Source organism: Erythranthe guttata, chromosome 9 (genome assembly GCF_056151865.1).
Source record: "Erythranthe guttata isolate IM_541 chromosome 9, IM_541, whole genome shotgun sequence".
Lineage (NCBI taxonomy): Eukaryota > Viridiplantae > Streptophyta > Magnoliopsida > Lamiales > Phrymaceae > Erythranthe > Erythranthe guttata.
In genome coordinates, this window is record NC_142541.1 from 16031638 (window position 1) to 16049349 (window position 17712).

The window sequence follows — 17712 nt, forward strand, 5'->3', positions numbered from 1 at the left end:
TATTAAAATATAAAAAAAAACTCACGAGCAAAACCAAAACCTCAAAACGCAGAAACCCCAGCAATTGGAAAACTAACCCACAGCAAAGTGTAAAAGATAAAATCTCCGGCGGAACCCAATGTCGGCGTCGCTTCCAATACTCTCACTCTACTCCGCCGTCAGAGCTTCTTCAGTGGACATCGAACAGCGGGCTCCGTACAATCCACAGCGTACGTATCCTAAAAAGCCAGACGCCTTGAGTTTGGCTCCACCGTCCACCTTAGCCACAACAACCGACAAACACGCCGTCAAAATCTCCATTCCAGACCTCCTTAAACGCGACATTTCAAAACCTGCCCGAGGTATCAATCTCTTCCATAAAATTTAACCCGTGCTGTTATTTCTGCGTGAATTTCTTCATCTTGTGGTAGTGGTGTTGTTATTTCACGATGATTGATTAGTTTGAGTTCGAAATTCGTGTGCTGATTTTTTTTAATTAGGTAAATTAATTGTTGTTTTGAATTTTGGGGAAAAAAGTTTCTTAGCAGTGTTTTTCGAGTATTGAGTTTGTTGGTGTTGATGCAGATGAAATAGGCGGTTCGTATTTAGGGTACGACACGTGGCTACCGACCCCACCCAAAGTGGAGAAGCCTCGCTCCGTGTTCAATCCTGCATCACTGGCTTACATTGGTGATTGCATTTATGAGGTGCCTTTCTAATTCTCCAATATGTTCTCAAATTGATTATACCAGATTACGTAAACTGGATATTTGCGTAATCTTTGACAATAGTAGAATTAGCTTCGCGTTTAGTTTATAGCTACATAAAAGTTTTGTAGTGTGAGTTCAGTATGATGTTTTCGAATATTGTGACGTACATTGAGTTTGGGATTATGGTTAATAGGTGTTGTACTGTTAATAGATTGAGGTTTGTATGCTTACAGTTCCTTGCAAAAAAAAATATAGTGATATAAGCGAGAGCGAAATTAGTAAAAGCAGCTTATAGGAAGCTTTGGATGCATTGCACTTAACTATTCGCGAGAAATTAGAAACAAATGAGACTTTTTATTTATGTAGTGAAACAAACGAAGGGAAGTTTCCCTATATCAATTTTATGGTAACTCGATTACAGCATACAACATCAGGACATATACTACCACAATGAACTAAAATTTATCAGAAGTTGTTGCACAGAGCTTTATGTATCTCAGTACTTCAAATTTTTGAAAGTATGAAGTTACTAAATAATGCAAAACAAAAACAAAAAAACATCTTACTGTTTTGTATCTTGTAATTTATTTGATTGATACATTCTTATTGAAATTTTAATCTGACAATTCTGTTTTATGTTGCCTCATTATTTGGGCACAGCTATATGCTCGTAGGCACTTTTTGTTTCCTCAACTAAAAATTGAAGAATACAACGACCGTGTGATGGCTGTCGTACGTTGTGAGGCCCAGGTATTACAGTTTATTGCCCTTTGTGATGGATTCACTTATATTTGATAGCTATATGTCTTCACACTTTAAAGTTCGTTTCGGTTAATTTATTGTTAATGAAGTAGGATTTTCAATAAAAAGTTGGATTTTCTTATCAGCTTCTCTAAAAATTGGATCAATTGTGAACAAACTTAGTTGATTTTTTTTTTCATGCTAAAGTTCATCTTTCGTTAATCATTTAGTCATTTCGGGTATCGCCTACCATTCCAAGTTCTTAGGACTGAGGCCCTTTTTTCTTGCTTATGTGAAAACGTTAATTTGCACCCAAGCACCATTTCATCTATTTAGTCGGATGATTTTTTGGTGGTTTTTCTAAGAATGCTATTAGTATATGTACTTTTATATTCTCTTCTACATACGTAAATTACTGTGTAGCTAAACTTTCCCTTTACATTGTCTTTTGAGTACGATATAAGCATTCAAATTGGACAAATGTGCAGTTAAAAGTACACACGTACATAGTTTATGTTTTTCATCCGAATTTTCTAATATACAATACAAAATGAACCTGTACTCAACTGCTTGACACATTTCAGGACGCAATGTTGAAAATACTTATGAGCGACAACTTCTTATCACCAGAGGAGAGGTTAGTAATTCGTTTGATAATTATCCCTCTTAAAACAAGAATTTAGGTCCTATACAATTTAGGCAGAACATTACTGAATTTTCTAAATTTCTAAGTAATAAGTCATCTCGTGAACAGGGATGTGCTGCGTTGGGGGAAAAATATCGGTTCCTCCAAAACAAGAACGAAGAAGCGAGCAGGTTCGGCAGTTTACAACAGAGCATCTTCCCTCGAGACACTTGTAAATTTCTTCCACCACCTAATTTTAATGAATTCTTAAATCATTATCATTCTAAATTAATACTGATGCAACTTCTGACGATGCATAAGATAGTATCTGCTGTGACCTAAGTTGAATTATGTATCTGGTGCTGTTATAGGTCGGTTATTTGTATCTTACAAATGTTCAGCGGTTAGATGAGATCATGGAAAAGATAGGCTTTTCCATTGATACTAATACCCCTTTGGAACAAGCGAAATAAGATGGCGAGTTAAATGCTGATTATTACAAGAAAAGACTATTCCAAGAAACGAACTTGGCTGAGGTACTGAAGAATTTTTCGTTGTTTACGATTTTTGTTATATTTTATTTCATATTTCTTTGTGTTCTGCATGTGTTAAGATTCTTTAGACGACACTTACAAATGGATTAATTGCAGGTTGGCCCTTGAGGGATGCATCTCAAATTATGTGGTTTTGAGTGGATTTTACGACGTTCTTGGTCGGCACGCTACTAATGCTTTACGGATTCCACACTGCATCAACGAACACTAATTATGTAAATATAAGGTTAAGAGACTATTGATTTCGATTGTAACTGTCATATTTGTTAAGTCTAAAGATCCACAGTCATTTTTGAGTTTATGGACACATTTTATTTTTTAGTCTATGTCATTTAATTAAAATTTACAAATATTTATATAGGGTAAATTACTGCAACTCCCTGAGGTAAGGTCAAATTATAAAAAAAATCCCTCATGTTTAGGTAATTGCAATCACCCCCTCAACTTTGGATCTTCTTACACGCCAACCCTTATGGTTTCAAATTCAACCGAATCTTCTAGATTCCGTAGAATGTTCTCTAGTTTGTTCTTATTTTGTGTAAAAATACAGTTTCTGATGCACCACAATCTGATATTTATAAGTTGAGAGACACATTTTATGATTATTTTGTTTAAAAACGTGGAGTTCGAATGAGGTAAAATGAGTACAAATTGGAGAATATTCACATAATATAGAAGATTCTATTAAATTTGACATTCCAATGTTGGATGTGTAAGAAGATTCATAGTTCATGGTGGTTGTAATTATCCAAACATGAAGATTTTTTTCGTTATTTAACCTTATCTCAGGGAGTTGGCCGTAATTTACCTTGTTTATATATTCAGTGCAATTGGTCAGATGATAAGAAGGAGCCCATACATAAATATAAGGACTCAGGCCCAAAATACCTTAGTACGATTTTAAAAGCCCAAACATGAATATAAGACCCAAAATATTTCATTATTTGAAATTCGAACTGCGAATTCCGCACCAATTGGTACCATCATCTTCATCTTCGTCTTCTCTCCTGAATGTTTTGGCGGGATTTAGGGTTAGGGGATGAGAGAGAGACATCACTTTGAGAAAGCTCGAAGCTGTCAAAAAATGCAGCAAAAGTTTACATAGCGGCCTACACTTCTCTCCTCTCCTTTGATCTCGCCTCCGGGGGCCTTTCCACATTAGTCAGTCTCGTTTCCCCTTTCTCTCTCTCTCTCTCTAATTTTTTTTTTCCTGCCCTAAATTATTTGGATTAATTTGAAGAGTTTGAATCCTTTTTTGAATATTTGCAGGAAAAAAGGTTTACGGGAGATTGTTGCAGATAGGGAAATGGTGGAGGAAAAGGTTGACGATATGCTGTTATGAAGCTCAGGAATCTGACGTGGCGGTTTTGGTCGCCGGAGATCCTTTTTTGGGTATTTTTTCTTTCTGTTCTGATGTTATTGTTGCTAAGGAATTAATCCTCAATAATGACAGAAATAGCTTTAAAATCGATGCTAGAATTCCCCGAAAGTAATCTTGTGTTTAACCGTGTAGTACAACTTACTCGAGCTACATGAATGTAGCTCATTCACATAAGAGTATAAGACGATCTGCAAAAAAAATAAGACGATCTGCAGCTCGTTTGTCTAATCATTCACATCTTTCGTCTTGTTTACATCTTAGTCTTAGCACTTGCGATTTTTTCATTGTCATTAAAATGATGATTAATATTGGGTGAATTTGGTTTGCAGAGCGACTACACACTCTGATCTTGTTGTCCGAGCCAAAAAAATTGGCGTTGATGTCAAAGTGGTGCACAATGCTTCCGTAATGAATGCTATCTGCCGATATGGAGAGACAATTCCCATACCTCTCTTCACCGATAAATGGAGGCCCCACAGTTTTTACGAAAAAGATTAAAAGAAATTGAGCGCTTGGATTACGTACAATGTACATTGTTCTTGTTAGGTAAAGAAGATATGATGCATAATTGAAACCGTTGTGTTCTCTTAATTATGTTATCTTATTTTTCGCATTTTGGTAACTTATTGCAGATATATGAGTGAAGGAACATTGTGCAGGTTAGACATGTAATTATTTTGTTTATTTTCGAAATTGTAGTATACAATGAACGCTTAATTTGTGTCGGTTTTGCTCGAATTGGCTGTGAAGATGAGGTGATAGTTGCGGGTTCGATAAATTAACTTGTGACGGTAAACTTTGGCGCCCCTTTACACTGCCCTCGTCATAGTATGTGACGCTCACCCTGTCAACGAAGAACTGCTCGAGTTCTATAAAATCGATGCAAGGTAAACTTTTCTTTCTTTCTCTAATAATAGATGTTTGCTTACATAATACTACTAACTATATAGTTAGTCATCTTAAAAAAAAAAACTAATTAGTTAGTCAATAAGAATTAATACTAATCCATATAATGAAACAAAGGCTTGAAACTGTTTTTCCATGATCTATATCATTGCTATGTAATTCATAAATATTATTCTATTATTAAATACGCATGTACAGTAGAAACTCGATAAATTAAAAACCTCGCTTGAATAATATTTGGTCCCGACTCGGTAAAAACCTACTACATTATTAGTTCGATTCCCATCCTTTTTACTTTTTGTAAGAATTGACAATAATATAAACTTCATCTTCTATTGGATTAATTTATGGCCACGTGGAGGCTTACGTTTCCTACTATTGGATTAATTTATGGCCCCATAAATCCAAGCTGGACCTGTCAAATATTGTCCTATGTGATTTTAAGAGGAATTAAGGTTTATCTGCAGACAATACTAAGAAAAATAATAATACTAATAAATTACTCGTTTTAATGAATTTAATGCACGAATTTAATGAATTTATTATTAGTCTCTACCCTCTTCATTTTCATTTTAAGTGTTTATTTATTCAGTCATATATTTTTTCTCCATATTATGTATCATTTAGAGTTTCAAGGTATACTTAATTCGCTTTTGATACTTTTGCCCTTGATCACTAATGGATATTATATGCGCATGTAAAAAATATTTAATATTTTTAGTATATATATAAAGGGTGAATTTGAGTTTTTCTATTACAATGAATTTACATTAGAACCTCATGAATAGATTAATAACTTAGCTTAAATAATAGTTTCTTTTGGTCCCAATTCGATAAAAACTTACTAAATTATTAGTTCGATAATTTGATATTTTGCTAAATTAATATAATTTTGCTAGTCTAGATTGTATTAATTTATAGAGGTTTACTGTATTTATTAAAAAAAAATTGAGTGAGTATTAAAATTCATGCAAACTACAGCAATCTGAGTTTTAGCCTTTTTTTTTTTTTTAATTATTATTATTATAAAAAAAAATCTCTAATAACGTGTGGACTTGTGGAGTTTGTAATGATGAAAAATGCCATAATCTAATTTGGGAAAAAAGATTGCTTTCATTTCATGTCTCCATGGTTTGTTAAAATGTGATGATGGGAAATGATAATTGAAACATTGGGTAATTACAGTTATTCCCTCGTCTATGTATTGTCTTATACGTGAATTGTTACGCCATCAAATTTACTTACTGACTGAGGGGTTTTTCTCGTAAGACAAGTTGATGGGCAGTTGTAATTACCTAAATAAAATAAGTTTTTTTATAATTTGATCTTACCTATGAACCTTGTGAACGTAATTTCTCAAAAGAAAAAAAAATGGTGAAAAATAAATGACGATAAATCGTGGGATACCTTTCGTGGGACCCATAATTGCTTCCATGCTTCAAGCTAACGAAATGGGAACTTTAATTTATTTAATTATATAATAAATAAAACAGCTGTCCTTCATTTCCTCTATGTATGTTGGTTTCTGTTTTGAATCAATCGTGTGAAGTTATTTTTAGAAAACAATAATGTATTTATTATTTATTTAGAAAAAAAACATATCAAAAGACATGTCCGGTTTATTTTTGGTATATTAACTTTACTCATTAGATTTTTTTCAAGGGTTCATTCACCATTTAAAGTTGCATGCTATTTTAAATTAATTACCTCTTAGCAATTTTTAACTTTGATCTTTGGGTGACAATTAACGAGGAAGCCCGAATGTGGAACTTAGTCTTTCGACTATTTTTTAGGTTGGCGAATGAGTTTTTACTCTTCTGTGACACGTAGCAGTAATACTCGAAATTATCTAATTACTTGAATTTGAAGACCCGTTTCGTATTTTCATTTTCGAATAACATGACATAGGATTCAAATTAAAGTGTAATTAGGAAGACTTAAAAAAAAAAAAAAATAGAAAATGACATAAAATTAATCTCCTTTATAGCTTACCTAGTAAAACTGTTCACAAAGTTCCATAACCTAATCCGTGACAAACACATGACCTCAAAATTAGTGATTACTAATTACAAAAGTAACTACATTTCTAATACAAAAATGAAAGAATTAAAGAAAGCGATTCTGCCCACGTCCTGTTGTGGCGCGTGAATTCATTTCCCAAATTACAATCGCTGCATCTTTGGGCGTGGATGTCACGCTCCATGCCGCGTTTGGAGATGAGCACCACAAGACAAACATAACCCGTAATCGGATCAAAGTATTGGACCGACCGTATGTATTGGGATCGAACCCGAGGGGAATCTTTGCTCTTTGCGTATGAATTATTTATAGATAACCCCAGTTTATTAGAAAAAGAAAAGCTTTTTAGCAAATAGCCAAACAGGCCCTTATTTTTTAATTTTCTTCATGTTTTTGCTATTTTAATATATAAATTCAGAAAAACTTTTCCCAAAAATAAGAATAACAGAGATGAACTCCATTTTACTTTATCGGAAGAAACAATAAGCAGAAGTCTCGAAAGTGGGTCCCACTTTCAGAACCACCAATTGTGGTGTTCAAAAACCAGCTGGAGTGTGCCCAATTCTTTTGCCCAAGTCTAGAAAGAAACCACATTTAATATACAGCAATCTAGGCTGATAACTCACACCGAGCTTGCCCAAATGCAATTTTTTTATATATATATATATATATATATATATATATGTATAGATAGATAGATTATATATAGATTGATAATACACACACAGACACACGTACACATTAGACTGTGTGTGCAGTTTCTCACTCACTATTTAATACTGCTTAGGAAAAAAATCTAGTATAACGAAAAAGGAAGCAGGGAAAAACTCAAGACAAAGGGTAACAGCTGTTGGCCTTGTTTTCTTGATTTTTGGTTCTTAAAGTTTGCATCTTTTTTCTTTATTTCTCTCTCTCTCTCTCTCTCTCTCTCTCTCTCTATAATCGAAAGAAGAATAGAATAAAGTGGTGAAAAGAAAAAAGAAAGGAAAAGAAAAAGGGAAAGGTGATTCAATTCATTGCTTTATCTAAATAGAAGAGGGTTCTGAATTTTCTGGCATTATTGGGTTTTGCAATTAGCATTTAGCAATGTGGAATGGGTTTCTTCTTTGGGTGGTGGTGGTGGTGCTATTTTGCTCATGGAATTATTGTGTAGAAGCTTCTGTTTCGTATGATTCAAAGGCCATTTCTGTAAATGGTCAGAAGAAAATTCTCATTTCTGGATCCATTCACTATCCTAGAAGCACTCCTGAGGTATTTCTCTGTGTGTGTGTGTGTGTGTTTTAGCTATTAAAAAGAATTAATGTTTGAAATTATTTAATGGGATAATGTAGATGTGGCCAGATCTTATTGAGAAAGCTAAAGAAGGTGGTTTAGATGTGATTCAGACATATGTTTTCTGGAATGGGCATGAACCTGAACCTGGCAAGGTCAGTGCTATATTTATTGTGTGTGTGTGTGTGTATATATATATGTGTGTGTGTGTGTGTAATTTGTAATTATATTTAATTTTCTGAGTAATATTTATTTAGTTTTAATTTTGGTTGTTTGCAGTATTATTTTGAAGAGAGGTATGATTTGGTGAAGTTTATTAAGCTGGTGCAACAAGCTGGGCTTTATGTTAATCTCAGAATTGGTCCCTATGCTTGTGCTGAATGGAACTTTGGGTAATAAATAATGATACAACTGAAAATTGCAGACGATTTTTTTTTTTCGATTATAGAATGTTTAAGGTTGTTTTTATTTCAGGGGTTTTCCAGTTTGGCTGAAGTATGTTCCAGGCATCAGTTTCAGGACGAACAACGAGCCTTTTAAGGTTGGCATACAGACTTATATGTATACACATTACATATCTATAGCAGAGTTCTATTTAACATCTTATTCCTATTTTTGGCGTATGACAAAAGGCGGCTATGCAAAATTTCACAACCAAGATTGTGAGTATGATGAAAGACGAAAAGTTGTACGAAACTCAAGGTGGTCCGATCATATTATCCCAGGTAGTAAAATAAAAATGCTATCTTTTCGCCGTGTTTCGGAATATGTTCATTTTCGGAGGCTAAATAAAAAAAAATAATAATAATATGTTTTTTTATGATTAGATTGAAAACGAATATGGACCAATGGAATACGAGCTCGGTGAACCCGGAAAAGCTTATACAGAATGGGCAGCGAAAATGGCTGTGGATCTTGACACCGGTGTTCCGTGGATAATGTGCAAGCAAGACGATGCCCCTGATCCAATTGTAAGTATTGAATTTATTTATCTATTTATTTTTATTTATTTATTCATTTCATTTGTTTGATAGTTCTAAATTATGTTTTTCGCCATCATCAATATTCAATTATATAAGATCTTGTCACTCTTGCACATGTCTTGTCTTCCTCACTCTATTATGCCATTCTGTTTTGTTTTTTGTCTTAATTTAATAGTCACAGACCTATGGATTTGTTTTTTGCCTCTGACTGTTGACTAGAATTATTACACATATAAATATAATTATATAACTATATACTTAAATATATAATTATATAATTACTGTTCTTGATATCTGTTCTGTTTTTTTTTTTTTTTTTTTTTTTTTTTTTTTTTTTTGCTCTTGCAGATTAATACATGCAATGGTTTCTACTGTGATTATTTCTCTCCCAATAAGGCTTATAAACCAAAGATGTGGACCGAAGCATGGACTGGCTGGTACTTACGAAACTAGTTTTGTAATAACATCTATTTTTGGAGGGAAAAAAAATTTCAACGAGTAAGCAACATATTTTTACAGGTTTACTGAATTTGGCGGTCCAGTTCCGTACCGACCAGCTGAAGATTTGGCATTCTCTGTTGCCAAATTTATTCAAAAAGGAGGGTCTTTCGTTAACTATTATATGGTATTTTAATTTCTCGGAAATTTACCGATTGAACATAATTAGTGATAAATGTTAGCTAAATATTCTTTTGTAATTATTTTCTGTCAGTATCACGGGGGAACAAACTTCGGTAGGACCGCCGGTGGTCCGTTTATTGCAACTAGCTATGACTACGACGCACCTCTCGATGAATACGGTATAAACAAGAGTCGCATAAAACCAGTTACATGCGAGTTTTCGATATATATTATGCTTTTAACAAAATATATATTCTTTAAATTTTATAGGATTATTGCGGCAGCCTAAATGGGGTCATTTGAAAGATTTGCATAGAGCAATCAAGCTTTGCGAGCCAGCTCTCGTATCGGGTGACCCTATTGTTACTCCACTTGGAAACTATCAAGAGGTTAATTTTTTTTTATTTTTTTTTCTTTTAATTTTAAATCTTGTTTAATATACAAATTAACCTTAAAAACAACCTTAATTCTGGCAACGCAGGCTCATGTGTTCAAATCGAGGGCCGGTGCGTGTGCTGCTTTTCTTGCAAATTACAATCAGCATTCATTCGCAAAGGTGTCGTTTGGGAATATGCACTACAATTTACCCCCTTGGTCTATCAGCATTCTTCCCGATTGCAAGAATACTGTTTATAATACAGCAAGGGTAATAAATAAATAAATAAATATACCTTTTAATATCTCAGATTCATATAATGGCAATTATAGTCGAATCTTGATATACATTTGATTTTTGATTTTTTTTTTTGTGAGAAGATTGGTGCCCAAAGTGCACAAATGAAGATGACACCTGTCAGTAAAGAATTTTCATGGCAGTCGTACGATGAAGAGACAGCATCACCGGAAGAAAATTCGTTTACGATGGTTGGATTGGTGGAGCAGATCAATACAACTAGAGATAACACCGACTATTTGTGGTACACAACGGAGTAAGTGTTGTAATTAGCCGTGGAATAAAACACTAGACCCTTGTTTTTTTTCCAACAATTGAACATTTTCCTGTTTGTTTTATTTGTTTGTTTTGTTTATTTCAGGGTGACGATTGATACTAGTGAAGGGTTTTTTCGAGGTGGTAAATTGCCGTCTCTTACGGTATTATCTGCGGGCCATGCGTTGCATGTATTTATCAACGGACAAATATCAGGTTAATATTTCGTCTATAACATGTTTCTCTGAGACATTAGAAATCATTTCTTGATAATATATTATTTACTTTAGGAGCAGAAATTATAATTTTTTGGTACATCATTCAGTGGAAATTGGAAGGGAAATTCTTGGTTCCAATGGGAAAATTTCGGAATTTGAAACAATATTTCTCATTCTGGATTCCAATTTTCTATTTTTTTTTTTTTTTGTGGAGCAGAACTGGAACACGTTTAGATAATTTTCGATCCAATTGTAATTTCCAAAAATTCTGACTTCTGTTCAAAAGATTACACTTGTAATATCAATATTACTATTTATTTTGTATTTTAGGTGACCAAAAAATTGGAATTTCCAAATTCCGCCGATTTCGGTCCAAAAATTTGTGATTTTTTTAACAAGTATTTTCATTCCAATTTCCGAAATTCCTATTTCTGTTTTTCCCAAAATGGAATGGAATTAGTTCTCCACTTCCGAAAAAATTGATTTTTTTCTTCTGAAATTGATTTACGTAATTTTTTCGCAGGAACTGCCTATGGAAGTCTAGAAAACCCTAGGTTAACTTTCAATGAAGCAGTGAATTTGAGAGCAGGAGTTAATCAAATTTCTCTTCTTAGCATTGCTGTTGGTCTCCCGGTTCGTACTTTCTTTCTTTTACAATGCAAGCCCATATTCTTTTAGCCAACACAAAATTGTGTTCGAAGAATTTCTTTTGATTTCGTTACATGCATGAAATTTAGTTTGTTTTTTTTTTTCACTTATCATCTCAGAATATTGGACCACATTTCGAAACATGGAATGCCGGTATTCTTGGTCCTGTTTCAGTCAGCGGTCTTAACGAAGGGAAACGAGACTTAACATGGCAAAAATGGTCGTATAAGGTTTGTTCACGAAAAAAATCAAGATTGTCTAGTTTTCTAGGATTTATTTATCTTGTAATAACTTCGAATTTTTTGTTCCGGAAAAAAGGTCGGTCTAACGGGAGAATCTCTGAGCCTTCATTCACTCAGTGGGAGCTCTTCTGTAGAATGGGTTGAGGGATTGTACGTCACCGAAAGACAACCTTTGACATGGTACAAGGTGAGTGTACGAGGTTAATTATATACACATATACATACGGTTATATAAATTTTCACTGAGCCTCTGATATATTTCCCTGTTTTTATTTTTGCAAGACTACTTTCAATGCTCCAGAGGGAGACGAGCCTTTGGCTTTAGATATGAATACGATGAGTAAAGGTCAGATTTGGATAAACGGGGAAAGCATCGGTAGATATTGGAATCAATACAAAGCATCTGGCGAATGTGTCCCCTGCAATTATACTGGTTGGTTCGACGAGAAAAAATGCCTTAGCAAATGCGACGAAGCTTCTCAAAGATGGTAATGTCCATATATATATATATATATATATATATATATATATATATATATATATATATATATATATATATATATATATATATATATGTGAAATTGTTTTGACAATAAATTGTTTTATACCTTTTAAGGTACCATGTCCCACGATCGTGGCTTCGTCCAACCGGAAATCTATTGGTCGTATTCGAAGAGTGGGGAGGAAACCCTAATGGGATCTCTTTAGTGAAAAGAGAAGTCGAAAGTGTATGCGCGGATATATATGAATGGCAGCCAAATTTAATGAATTGGCAAATGCAATCGTCGGGCAAAGTCACTAAGGCATTGAGGCCTAAAGCTCACCTCTCGTGTGCTCCCGGTCAAAAAATCTCGTCAGTCAAATTCGCTAGCTTCGGAACTCCCGAGGGAGCTTGTGGAAGCTTCCGTCAAGGAAGTTGCCACGCGTTTCACTCTTATGACGTTTTTGAAAGGGTAACTATTTACGCAAAATTTTCACCATTTTTATTAATTTTAGTTTTAATTTTAAATTTTATTTTTTTGTAGTATTGTGTGGGACAGCAATCTTGCTCGGTGCCTATAACGCCGGAGATATTTGGAGGGGATCCGTGTCCGAATATTATGAAGAAACTTTCTGTGGAAGCTGTCTGCAGTTAAATCTATTACAGGTCCTAGGATGTTCCGATTTTTTTTAAGGTGGTTCTGAGAAACCGTCGTAATATTTTACGACGGCCATTTTTTCGTTTGGGTATTTTTGATGGTGGTGAAGTTGTAAATACATGCAACACACCATAACTAGTCAAAAAGCCTCGGTAGATTATTTTGAAGGTGATTCAAGAAAGAGAATGTATATATATACATACAGACACTAAAATCGTCGTCTAGAATGCACGTTTGTGATGATGAAACGAGTCCATGTGCGAAAAATCGCCCGTCTTTAGGACATTCAAGCCCTTTGCTCTTGGCTCCGTAAGATCTGATTCCTCCCTTTTTTTTTAATATATAATTATTTATATATATATATATATATATATATATATATATATATATATATATATATATATATATATATAGAAAGCAACCATTTTGTTTCTTCATCGTTATAAGATTTTCTTTTGGAAGTGAATCCATGTATCAAGATGTATTATTCCCATGAAAATTGGGCTGTCTGCCCAATTTGAGCTAATGTCCTAATTAATCATGTTTGGAATACTGAACGAGATTAATTTGGACATAATAATCTTTCGTTTATGTCCGAGGATGATCGTCGGATTGGTTGATCTCCTTTGAGTGTTATCCTAGTATCATCATTTCGCACCGGAAACTATTTTAGGAGAAGTTCGAATCTGTTCGGTTCATATATTGATTGGTCGTAATGGATCATAAATTCGGAGTTAATATTACTTAACCGAAAGCAGATCGGGATAGAACCTGTTGATATATATACTGCTACTACCTCTGATTTTGGGATCTCTACCCCCTCTCTAAGCACCTACATTGCCGACTATAGCTAATGACTTGTATTGCGTATCGCAAATCGGACGTCTTTCCAAAATTGGACATCTTACGTATCGACAAAAACCTAGAAGAAACCAATTTCGAGAGTAAACCACTAGTGTACAAATGTTCACGGAAAAAAGCGGAGTTCTTAACATGACGAGTTAGATAGGTAGGATGATTTAGCATAAGGCGGCTGAGCATGGATCGGCTCGGACAATTATCAGCTAACTACCTATCCGATCCGACCAACCGATTTTGCTGATTATTAGAAACTATTAACGGCCCGATTATCGGTATACGCAACCGAAGCAAGTTGAGGGACTAATTGGGCTAAAAAAAACAAGCCCAACAAACCCCACTTTAAAGCATATAGGGTTCTAACTTCTAAAAACTATATTTAATATATGGTCAAATGTAGGGTTATTAACATTAATTTAATGATAATTTGTCTTGTTTACTTAGATGCATCAATTTCAGTCAACCCACTTCCTCTTTTAAGCACTAAAGTACAAAAAAAAAAACCCAATTCAAACGGTTTTATTTAGAATCTCGATTTCCAGTTCTTAATTTCCTATTAACCCAAATTAATTAATAAAATAATAATAATAATAATAAATAAAAACAAAAATTAATGGAATAAAAACAAAAAAAAAAAGAAAAAAAAAAAAAAAAAAACAGATTGAGTAAGAAGTTACATCAATCCACCTGCTGCAAAAACCCAAATCAAGTCTCAGTCTTTTGTTTCTATTTCACCCCCACTTCACAACTATATCCGATACACACGCGCCCACGCACGCGCCCCCACACACACACACACACTGAAAGAGCGAGAGCACACATTTTCTCCTTTTTTTCTTCTTCCATGGCGGCCACCACCGCACAAGCTGTTTTCCTCATCACTCTCTCTCCACACAATCCACCGCCTCACGATTCCTTCTTCCACATTGCGATGATTTCTTCCTTCTTCGTCTTCCTTCTTCTCACTCTATCTCTCCTCATTTTCACCCTGTACAAAATCCTCAAGAATTATAACCACTGTAAAATGGAAGAGGGCTCCGTAAAAATCCAGTCTTTCCCTGTAAATGGCGACGACGAAAAGACAGCCCACGAATCGGGCTGCGGACCCGACCCGGATAATTTGACCCGTTCGTTGCTTGTCGAGATCTTGCCCTCGAGCTCGCCCGAATGGGATACCCTCTTTAGTAAGAGCGAAGATTTTGATGACGACCCGGCCGGGGAAAGCGGGTCGGGTCAAGAAGAGAAGAAGAGGAAGAAGAAGCGGGCCAGGAAGAAAAAGCCCGACCCGAATGAAGAGGTGAGTAAAAAGGAGAAGGAAGAGTTTGTGTGTTTGTATCCATTTACAAAGTCATCCAGTGCTACGCAGAGGAAGATCAAACAGCAGTATGATCAACTTGTCAAGTCTCATGGATCAAATGGATTGACTCTTGATCAGGTTTATATATATATAATTTTTTTTTCATTAATTAATTTTCGAATTTTTTTTTGGTTTTGTTTTGTTCACATTATTATTATTTTAATTGCAAGTGTTTATGAATGATGCCAAAGTTATATGTTGGTGGGCTACCAAAATTATTTTAATTGTTGTTTTTTTCTAGAAAAGAAGGGCCCTTCATTTGAATTATTTGTTTCGATGTTTTTTCGTCTTATCGAAAGTGTTCGATATATATGCCATTGTGGCGATATTTTGTGAAGCGTTCGCATCTTTTGCATTGATGTACTTGCTATTGCATCCTATATAGTTTACATTATTCGGACTGACTTTGACAGCACGATTCCCTTTTGCATGTATGTATCGTGTTGTTCAGAAGAATTACCGATTTCCGTGCTTTGAAAGTTAGAATCGAAGGAATTAAACGGAGAAGATGAAAGTTTAGGGGAATCGAGACAATATTTGCCTAGTTCTTATATAATGTATACGATCAAGACTTTTGAACACATAAGTTAGGAACTGCAGGAAATATGCTGAGTCGTGGTTGATTTAGTTTTACGGAAAAAAAAGACTAATACGTTTAAAGTATCTCAAATTAAAAAGTACAAGGCATTATAACTGGAGTTTGATTTCTCGTTAATGTTTTTAGTATCGCAACTCAACTGATTTAGATAGCCCTTTTCAGCCACATAAGCTTACATATTATCTTGAATAGTGTATTACTTAGAGAATCGTGTCAAATGCGTGGTATTGGGGTGCGGAGGTTAGTATTTAGGTCAAGGGTTCAATTCTCTCTCTCGATCTCGATTTTTGATTTGTGATTATTGGTGTATTATCTCGATTTTTGGTGGATGCAATGGCGGATGATAGCTATGGTTGCTTCGCTTTCTTGTTTACAGTTTATGAATAATCTTGAACAATGTGAGAGTTGTTTCATGTTTACGACCAGTGGAAGATAATTTGGTTTCCAGAATTTGAGTTGAAAAATCGAGTTTCTTTGTATTTAGTTAATCTTGAAAGTGTTTGATACGTGACCTACGTTTCATTACACGAACCATGATTTGAATTAAGACAAGTTGGAGTCGGATATATTTGATTTCTATTTGTGCCGAAGCAAGTCGAGAAATTTGTTAGCTAGGTTTCTGCTTACAGTTAAAATAGTCGTCTTATCATTATAGCGTTTTGCAAATGTTATATCAGCCACTAAGGCATCTGACATGGAATTCCGTATTTGATCAGTACTATGTTTTCTTTTTTCGTATACCTTGCAGGTTGGACAATTCGTCAATTGCCTTGTCGAGGCGAGAAACGAGCTGCAGAGCAAGTACGTTTACAGCATTTTGTCTCTATAGAGTCTCTTAATTCATATTCGATAGTGTGTTTATCTCTCTCTCTTTAACTTCACTCGGAACTTCTATCTTTAAACTAGTTTTATTTACACTGAAAATATTAATTTTGCCACACAAAATATTGGCACACTGCTCTTAATTGCGATTACCTGGTAAACGAACAGGTCTGAGGTTATCAAGCGAAGATTCACAATTACAAAGGCCCTGTTGTTCAAGGCTGACAGATCGTCATTCGATCGCCTTCGTCAACAGGTGCTGGAATATTGGTCTATTTATTTTTTATTTATTTAATTTTATTTTTTCGGAGTTGAAAAAAATTACATTTTTACTATTATATAGATCTACAAGCTAGAATTGGAGCAGAAGAGATTAGAAGAGGATGCTTTTGTATATAACTGGCTTCAAGAACAGCTTAAAGTCTCTCCTGCATACAAGAAGGTACTGCTTTTTGACTCGTAATTCGAAAAACTCGATTCATTGAATTAATTATATCCATTCTAGCTGTGTTCTTTCGGTTTGTAAGATAAGTACCCATAATTATGAAAATATAATAAAAAAATGAGCTCTCATCTTAAGATTGCATAATCTTGTCTTCGGTAATCCTATCTTGATAACCAAACAGAGGCCTAATTGATAATTTTTTTTTTTTTGGCTTTAATTTTTGAAGATGCTCGAACTTGGTGCATCTGTGGAGACGAAAGCGAAATCTATGAAGAGTAATGATTCGGAATATTCTGATATATCGTTCGAAGAGTTACTTGCGCAGGAGAAGAAGGACGTGTTTTGGTTGGTTCTGCTAATCTCAAGACTTTTGATTCTTTGTTCTATCAAATAAATGCTTACTCGATACTAACGAAAAAGAATGATTTCTTTATGCAGGCAGAGAAACGGGAGGCGTAAATTATGTTCGAGCTGAGGGAAGGACTTTTTGGGGGGAGCTTAATTTTAGTAATAACAGTATATGTATACATCCAATACCCAAAAACCTTGCAGAAAATTTTGTGCTGCCTCTTTGAATTTGATTTCAAACGAAATCACGAGCGTTAATGTTTTAATGATCCTTTATAGTTTTCGTCTCGGAGGTTCTATAAATAGTGCAAGTAGATG

General features: G+C 34.5%; 3 protein-coding genes and 1 long non-coding RNA gene across 4 annotated transcripts; all 4 read left to right on the forward strand.

The window, feature by feature from the left end:
• The first annotated feature begins 36 nt into the window (after positions 1 to 36).
• LOC105964243 (uncharacterized) lies at positions 37 to 2931 on the forward strand. Its single transcript, XM_012988767.2, has 7 exons — positions 37 to 341; positions 565 to 686; positions 1350 to 1439; positions 2015 to 2067; positions 2185 to 2287; positions 2427 to 2591; positions 2706 to 2931. Exons 1-6 carry the CDS (start codon positions 119 to 121, stop codon positions 2526 to 2528), a joined length of 693 nt encoding a protein of 230 aa, XP_012844221.1. The 5' UTR covers positions 37 to 118; the 3' UTR covers positions 2529 to 2591; positions 2706 to 2931.
• A 947-nt stretch (positions 2932 to 3878) lies between these two features.
• LOC105975775 (uncharacterized) lies at positions 3879 to 5240 on the forward strand. Its single transcript, XR_016033511.1, has 3 exons — positions 3879 to 4001; positions 4320 to 4536; positions 4623 to 5240. It is a non-coding gene; the product is annotated as an uncharacterized LOC105975775 (long non-coding RNA).
• Positions 5241 to 7593: 2353 nt separating this feature from the next.
• LOC105975774 (beta-galactosidase) lies at positions 7594 to 13279 on the forward strand. The gene is made up of 19 exons (XM_013001003.2): positions 7594 to 8166; positions 8247 to 8342; positions 8467 to 8579; positions 8662 to 8728; positions 8820 to 8912; positions 9015 to 9158; positions 9519 to 9607; positions 9690 to 9795; positions 9883 to 9970; positions 10062 to 10180; positions 10273 to 10437; positions 10548 to 10720; positions 10826 to 10935; positions 11461 to 11570; positions 11705 to 11815; positions 11904 to 12014; positions 12110 to 12315; positions 12444 to 12780; positions 12853 to 13279. The coding sequence occupies exons 1-19, from the start codon at positions 8002 to 8004 to the stop codon at positions 12961 to 12963; spliced, it is 2514 nt and encodes an 837-aa protein (XP_012856457.2). The 5' UTR covers positions 7594 to 8001; the 3' UTR covers positions 12964 to 13279.
• Positions 13280 to 14487: 1208 nt separating this feature from the next.
• Positions 14488 to 17677, forward strand: LOC105975768 (CA-responsive protein). The gene is made up of 6 exons (XM_013000996.2): positions 14488 to 15259; positions 16528 to 16580; positions 16770 to 16857; positions 16945 to 17043; positions 17273 to 17391; positions 17485 to 17677. The coding sequence occupies exons 1-6, from the start codon at positions 14669 to 14671 to the stop codon at positions 17519 to 17521; spliced, it is 987 nt and encodes a 328-aa protein (XP_012856450.2). The 5' UTR covers positions 14488 to 14668; the 3' UTR covers positions 17522 to 17677.
• Positions 17678 to 17712: the final 35 nt, after the last annotated feature.